The sequence below is a fragment of the Dipteris shenzhenensis genome, chromosome 8, assembly GCF_047967505.1.
Source record: "Dipteris shenzhenensis isolate YYH24624 ecotype China chromosome 8, Dip_SZ_1.0, whole genome shotgun sequence".
Classification (NCBI taxonomy): domain Eukaryota; kingdom Viridiplantae; phylum Streptophyta; class Polypodiopsida; order Gleicheniales; family Dipteridaceae; genus Dipteris; species Dipteris shenzhenensis.
The window spans coordinates 4,293,680-4,301,556 of NC_141603.1; the positions used below are offsets into that span (position 1 = coordinate 4,293,680).

Sequence of the window (7,877 nt, forward strand, 5' to 3'; positions counted from 1 at the left end):
TTTTTTTTCTCTTAGGGAGGGGGTGTGATTTACTCCTTTAAATATGATGTTAGAGAAGGCATATTGAAGGACACTGTTTAAACAGTTTCTTGTGGTATTCTTTTCAACAAGTTTTGCACAAGTTTTCATTTGGCAGTCAACTTCGGATACTTGTTTGAGTGTGTGGCACAGATCGTTATTGTGGATGATGGGAGCACAGACAATACAGTGAAAGTTGCATTTGAGTATGTCAGAAGGCACACTTTGGACCATGTCAGGGTGATCAAGCAAGGTGCAAATTCTGGCAAAGGCGCAGCTGTCAGAAAGGTTGTGCAACTATTGGTTTTGTAGGAAATTTTAGGAAGAATGCTTGGAGTCTTCTGATGGTGTTTGATTTGTTTAGTTCTGTATTTATGAATATATCTGGCATAAGAAGGATCTTCCCTAGCTTTGAGCCCTCTCTGTCTGAGCATAAAGTATCTTCTTGTTAAGTTCTATTCATTTATATATAAAATATATTTTCTGGCTTGGAGCCCTTTTTGTCTATGCATAATATGTGGTTACAAGGTACAGTTTCCTGTGATGATGTTGAAATCTCTCTCAATGTATGATTTTTTTTTGGGGAATATACCTAACATCTGAACATGCCATTTGACCTGATTCATATGCAATTATTCATTCTAAAGGGAATGCTTTGTGCACGTGGTAATCTCCTTCTCATGCTTGATGCTGATGGGGCTACCAAAATTACAGACTTAGAGAAGCTGGAAGATGAGGTGTGTTCTTTGAATACCATTAATTCATAATGATTCTTTGGAATGTCTTCTTAAATATGATTTAATAGCAGTTTTGGCTCTATTTTTGAACACATAAATGTGTCTATTAGGCCATTATCATCAGAATTCAGTGTCAATCTGACCGCTACAAGTCTGAGCTCTGTAGACTTATGTGCATTGTTAGCAGATAAAAAACATGGCAGAGCAGCAAGCTGCTAAAAGAAGATCAGCAACTGACAATAAATCATCTCAAGGATTGGGGGATTCATCCGCAGTGGTGTTTGGGTCGCGGGCTCACCTTGAGAAGCAAGCTTTGTCAACTGTAGGCTCTAAGACTTTGCAGCTGCATTTCACTGTTTCCTGACAGCAGAGTTTTTAACAGTGATAGTTGATCAGAAGCTTTGCATTATGACTGTAGATTCCTTGTTAATGTTTCCTTATCATCTGCAAATCTCAACTTGTTGACAGATTCATTTTGTGGTGTCTGTCTCAGAGAAAATGGTACCGGAATTTTCTTATGAAAGGGTTTCATCTTTGTGTGCTGCTTGTTGCTGGGAGAGGAATTCGAGACTCTCAAGTAAAGGCCGTCATACCATCTGTTTTTGCAACGCTAAGAGTAGCATTTTTATACTTTTTATTCATACTTCTGAGAACATTAATTAGCATTTTATATGTTTTATTCTGGTTCCACTGTAATTCTGAGAACATTAATTAGCTCATTCCTTAATTTGCAGTGTGGCTTTAAAATGTTTACCCGAGCCTCAGCCCGACATCTTTTTGTCAATTTGCGGCTTAAAAGGTTAGTTATGATTTTTTTGGAGCCCTTATGCCTGAAATAATGTTGAAAATGGGGAGAGGGTGAGAGACACATGATTGGAGACAAGAGCTGAGGCACGAACTGATATTGATAGATTGTGTTATCACAGCAAGTACATAGCCTCTTTTATAGGCTGGGCAAGCCTTATCTTCCCCCACAGACACCTCATAGATGAGGTCACACACAAGAGAATCTAGATCCTATAATCTAGGGGAGGAATCACACCTACCACATGAGGTGGCACATGTGGCCTCAAGACTCTTCACACTCACACAACTGTAGGACACTCCTAGGACTCTAGGACCACACACACTAGGACTTTGATTCCAACAAACCCCCCTTTGGAGCTAGGGTGAGAAACTATGACATCATCCAGACTGTGCATCCCAGGCAATCTCAGAAGCTAACAGCTGAGCATAATTCAGAGGTTGAACCAAGCACTCTCATGGCTTAGGTGTCAACGTGATTAGAGACTCAAATCTGAGCATGGATGCATGACCAACTCATAGGTCTAGGGAGTACACCAACATCCTGGAACTCGGCCAGGCCTGATAAAGGAAAGACATAACAACCCCCTTGTCTCCTAACTGGGTACATGGAAATAAGTGAGCAGTGCAGGCTTGTTCCTCAGGTTCAGAAGGTGTAGCTTCATCATCTTCGTCCTCGCTCTGCTCCGCAACCAGATTGGCATGTTCTTTGGCTCGTACCTTTGCCATCTTCTTGAAGCAACGATCCTTTGGATGGCCAAGCTTCTGACAATAATTACATTTAAGAGTTTTTCCTTTCTTCTTGGGCTTATTCTTGAGAAAGAATGCTTTGCCAGATTCAAAGGAAGATTCTGCTTTCTCTGTAAGCCTACGGTCCTCATCAATGAGATGAGCTACCATATCCTTAAAGCTCATATTGCGGCTGACTCTTAGGACAGCAAGGATCTCATTGTACTTGGAAATGTCTTCAATACTTGAGAGAAGTACAGCAACTTGATCATCATCTTCAACAATGGCTCGGATGGTAGATAATTGTTGGAGAATTGACCCAAGATTGCTCAAGTGTTCATTGAGGGTTTCAGTTTCCTTCATCTTGAGCTTGAAGAGTTTTTGTTTGAGAAATACTTTGGAATTATTGATCTTATTTCCTAACAAATTCTCTAATTTTTCCCAAACGTCATTTGTAGTTTTATCAAAATCCACATGGTGGATAAGGTTGTCAGCTAGAGCTAGGCCAATGATAGCCATTGCTTTATCATTTTGGTTCTCCCACCAACTGATTCGAGCATCATCACTTTGGGGTTTGGGCTCCTTGCCATTCGTGATATTCCATAAGAAGAAGCCGGAGTTTCGTTTGCCAAGTTGGGAAATTGCTCCCTGAGAATTTCTCGATGAACGAGGAGTTTTTTATGCTATCCATTGGTGGGAAGGTCTTAGCTGTTATTACAGCCAGTGTCTGAATCCCTTACGATGTTTACTCAAATTTTGCAAAAAAAGCCCAAATTTTACATGGTAGAAGCTTCAATTATGCCTAAGGAAGACACACGACAGAAAAGCCCTAAATTTTGGGTTAGGGTTGCTGCAAAATTAGGGTTTGCAGAAAATTGGGGCTTTTCAAAATTTCCTAGAGCATAGTGTTCTAGCAATACTAGGGAAGCTTCAGACCATAAAAGCCCCAACAAATTCACCCAAAATGAGGCAAAATTCTTGAAAATCGCAATTTAGAGTTTTGGGCTCAGAAATGGGCTGGAACAAGCCGCTCTTCAGGTCATCATGGAGCAGAAATGCTGGGCTTGAGTTGTGGCGACTGAAAGACGACTGTTGCAGGAGCAGCGGCGTGGGCAGAGAGGTGCAGCGTAGAGCAGCAGTTGCGTGGGCAGGAGCTGCAGCGTGGGCAAGAGCTGGAGCAGCAGCGTGGGCAGCTTCGGGTCAGCAAGAGCTGCGTGGGCAGTTTCGTGGTAGGGCAGCAAAGGCGGGTAGAAGAGCGAAAAGAGGAGCGGGCAGAAGATCCGCAGGATGGCGGGTTTGTTTGCTGCTTGCTGCGGGCTGAATGGCGACGTACGAGTCGATGGCCACGGCCCTCACAAGGTCGTCTGTTGCAGGTCATTGGGGCAGAATGCTGCTGTAGAGTTGTGCCAAAGATCATGAGGGCTATGCACTAAATATATTGCGCATGGTTTTAGCACCCTAGCCTTGATCTTAGCAAAGCTATTCAACGAACTGCTTTGCACCGGTTTCCCTCACATATGGACGCTTAAGAACTTAGTCCTCATCCATAAGGTATGGGGTTTAGTTAAAAAAACTGCAGGACCATCATGATCGGGTGTCATGCCCAATATTCTTGGATCAACACTTGACACTTAGGTTAGTCTATTTGCGGAGCATGAGGGATTCATAGAGGTCGGGCATGCAGGCTTTCGAGCAAACCATGCTATGATGGAACATATTTTCATGCTGAGACGTCATTGAGGAGGCTAGAGCAGGGAAGTAGAGAGTTCACTATTTCTATGCAAAGCTTTTGACACAGTGCCACGGTCTTGACTATTCAAGCACTACATGATCTAGGGTATAGTGGGGACATCATCTAGGCAGTCCAAACATTCTATGAGCGAATATCATGCACAGTCAAGATGACGGCTGGGTGGATAGGGGAGATCATGAGCATGATTGGGATTATAGTGGTTGGGCATGCAGGATTCCGAGCAAACCATGCTATGATGGATCATATTTTCACGCTGAGAGGTGTCATTGAGGAGGCTAGAGCATGGAAATAGAGAGCTGTTTCTTAGTGTTTTTTACAAAGCTTTTGACATAGTGCCACAGTAGCACTACATGATCTAGGGTATAGTGGGGACATCATCTAGGCATTCTAGACACTCTATGAGTGTATATCAGGGAGAGTCAAAATGACCTTTCAAGCACTACATGATCTCAGGTATAGTGGGGACATCATCTAGGCAGTCCAGACATTCTACAAGCAAATATCAGGCAGAGTCAAGATGATGGTTGGGTGGATAGGGGAGATCATGAGCATGATTGGGATCATCCGAGCAAACCATGCTATGATGGATCATATTTTCATGTAGAGAGGTGTCATTGAGGAGGCTCTATAGAGCCATGGGGTGTAACCTTCGGGGTAAAGAAAGAATCATCAGCATAAGCTTGAGCAACCATGCTGCGATTAGCATCCAATTCCAAGCCATGAAGTGATCTTGTAGCCACAAGATGATCAATATATTGCAGCATAGGATGAGTAGCAATGGCATACAGTAAAGCACTGAGAGGGCATCCTTGGCGGACCGAACAATGAAGAGTCCACTCATCAGAGATATCCCCAGAAAGAATGCAAGCTGCATTGCTATCTTTGTAAAGCCAGTAAATAACCTGCTGCATTTTTGGTCCAAACTGCAAAGCTCGCATAGTTCACACACACACACACACACGCGCGCACGCACACTTGTTTGTGTGTGAAAGCTATTTGTCATTATATTACAAAAAGTAGTCCCAAAGCAAGGAACAGCCAAGTACAAACATTAAAAGATCTCATTGTTTGCCCAAGAGACTCCGTGGGTCTTTAGAAACCCAGTATAGCTGCTTATGCTTGGGCACTGATGACGACATAAGTGTTGCTTTGCTTGCTAAGTATGTCTTCCTTTTGTTTTTCATAAAAGTTTTTGTTTACCTGATTTTTCTTCTCTTTCATTTTCTCTTTTATTTTCTTTGTAGATTTTTGATCTTTAGAACTTATTCTAGTCTTACAAAGGTATATGTATTAAAAGATCTCATTGTATGTCAAGAAGGTAGGATAGTCAAGTTCTCGCGTGTGAAGACAATCGTGAAATGATTACCTGAGAGAAGCGTGGAAGTAGTGATATATAACAAGGGAAAGACCCGATGATTGTGGTCCTTCCACTTAGGGTCTAGAGTGCCCAATAGCGAAACCAGTAAAAGAACAAATAATATCCTTGCCTTTGAGGATGAAAGCCAAACAACCAATAAAGCTTGCCGAAACAAGCACTCGGAAAACGAGTTTGAAGCCTTAGCTGCAAGTGAAGTAAGAAGTCCCTAGATACATGGCAATGCTGGAACAGATGAGGGATAGACTCCCACAAAGAGAAGCAACGTCGACAAGTGGTAGGAGCAATACGATGACAAGCCAAAAGTGGTAGGAGCATATGCTTGAGCAATCAACGTACCACTGCCAGGAATGTCCAAACCATGAAGTCTATCTATTGCCACCAGATGATCCATATTCTGAGGCATGGGATGGGTAGCAATAGCATAAAGCAATGCACTAAGTGGACAGCCCTGACGAACTGAGCACCGGAGAGTCCATGCTTCCGAAATATCTCCCGAGAGTAGCAATAGCAATAGCATAAAGCAATGCACTAAGTGGACAGCCGTGACGGAACTGAGCACTGGAGAGTCCATGCTTCCGAAATATCTCTCGAGAGTATGCAAGCAATCTTACAGTCACTGTAAAGCCATTAAATAATATTCTGCAGTTTTCCCAAGACACACATAGTCTGTGAAATGAAATCCCATTGAATTGTGTTAAAAGATTTAGCAATGTCAACCTGTAATAGTAAAACATCCTGCTCTGTATATTTGGCATATTCTATACTGACATATGCATTAGCAATATTATCTGTAATATGCTGTCGAGGAAGTTGGAACAAATCCATATTGAGCAGGATGAAGGCCATCTCGCAGAGACCCTTTAATGCGATTAACTACCATCTTGGTGATGGTCTTGTAAACAACAGGCATAAGGGTAATTCGTCTCCAATCAGCCAGGGATTCACATTTATTCTTTTTCAGAATGAGCTTGACAATCCCTTTTTTCCATGAATCAGTTAGATGTTGATTTTCCCAAGCATAATTGATCATGCATAAAAGAGGTAGCTTAAGAATGTCCTAGTATGCAAGAAAGAACTCAACTGTGAGACCATCTCATCTTGGAGATTTCCATCTGCCACAGGATTTTAAAGCATCAGTAAACTCTGTTTCAGTAAAAGACATTTCCAGTTCAGTAGCCTGCATAGGAGAGACAATGGGAGAAACATATTGAAGGAGAGCATTCCTGGCTTGAAGGACATCTTGTGAAGGGAGATATGCCATCCCAAACTGGCGCGGAAAATGATCAACACATGCTGCAGCAAGTTGTGCTCTTGAAGAAGTCCAAACCCTATCAGGCATATGAGCACGACAAATATTTGAAGATTTCCTCTTGCAATGCAAACTTTTAAAAAATTCTTTAGACGGGCATCCTTTATCCAGGAAGGCCTTTTGTCTTGATCTTGTCTCCCTCTTAGAGATTTTCCTGTGATCATTATTTTGGAGACAATGTCGAGCTTGACATAAAGAAGAGCTTTCATTGATGGAGAGAGGCCGAAAATGGTTGAGCTCAGTTAAAGATTGGCAAGTTTGTTTTGCTTGAGCTACATTTGCCCGCATAGTCTTCATGTAATTCTTACCATAGGTCCTGATAACAGATTGCATGCGAGCAACAGAAGCATCCCAAGCATAATCTATATCAATAAGGCTTTGAGAGGAAAGAGGCTGACATGCATTAGAAACCATGTCTTTGTAGACATTATGCTGCAAGTAACTGTTGTTTACAATGAGCAACCTTCTGTGAGATAATCGATCATTTGGTATATCATGCAATGATAATCTCAGCTAGACAAGAGCATGATCCGAATGCACAAAGGTATAATCCACCCCGTAAGATTGTCATAATGCTGTGGATTAACCCTGTACCAATGATCTAGGCGTGAAATCTCCTACGAGATAATCGATCATCTGGTATATCATGCAATGATAATCTCAGCCAGATAGGAGCATGATCCGAATGCAGAAAGGTATAATCCACCCACATTTTTGAAGTAAGATTGTCATAATGCTGTGGATTAACCTTGTACCAATGATCCAGGCGTGAAATCTCCACATATGAATGCATGATAACGCCAGGGATAGCTCTGCATGTCCTCCCAAATTTTGCCTCTAGCATGAGATGATTGTGGAGCATAGACTGAAGCAAACTCAAAAACCTCTCCTTGAATCAAGCATTGCACAACAATCCATCTTCCATAGATAACATTAAAAGCCACTGCAGGCTGCAATTCATGTCTCACCAGAAAGACAACTCCTGTAAAAGAATGCTGTCCAGCATAGAAAATATCATAACCATGAAAGTGTCCATGCTGTCCTGCATACATGTGCTGATTGTGCTCTTGAAGAGCTACAATGTGAGGCTGTAATTTATTGAGATACAACCAAACTAATTTCCATTTCCTAGTATCACACAAACCTTGT

At 42.0% G+C, this 7,877-nt stretch overlaps 1 protein-coding gene across 1 annotated transcript in view; it reads left to right on the top strand.

The window, feature by feature from the left end:
• Positions 1–7,877, top strand: part of LOC147898998 (Nucleotide-diphospho-sugar transferases superfamily protein) — a 57,875-nt gene that overhangs the window by 26,184 nt on the left and 23,814 nt on the right. Inside the window, exons 6-10 of the mRNA XM_087378078.1 lie at positions 172–306; positions 666–755; positions 943–1,077; positions 1,249–1,332; positions 1,490–1,554. Of these exons, the coding sequence (XP_087234204.1) occupies positions 172–306; positions 666–755; positions 943–1,077; positions 1,249–1,332; positions 1,490–1,554 (509 nt within the window). The remainder of the gene's footprint in view (positions 1–171; positions 307–665; positions 756–942; positions 1,078–1,248; positions 1,333–1,489; positions 1,555–7,877) is intronic.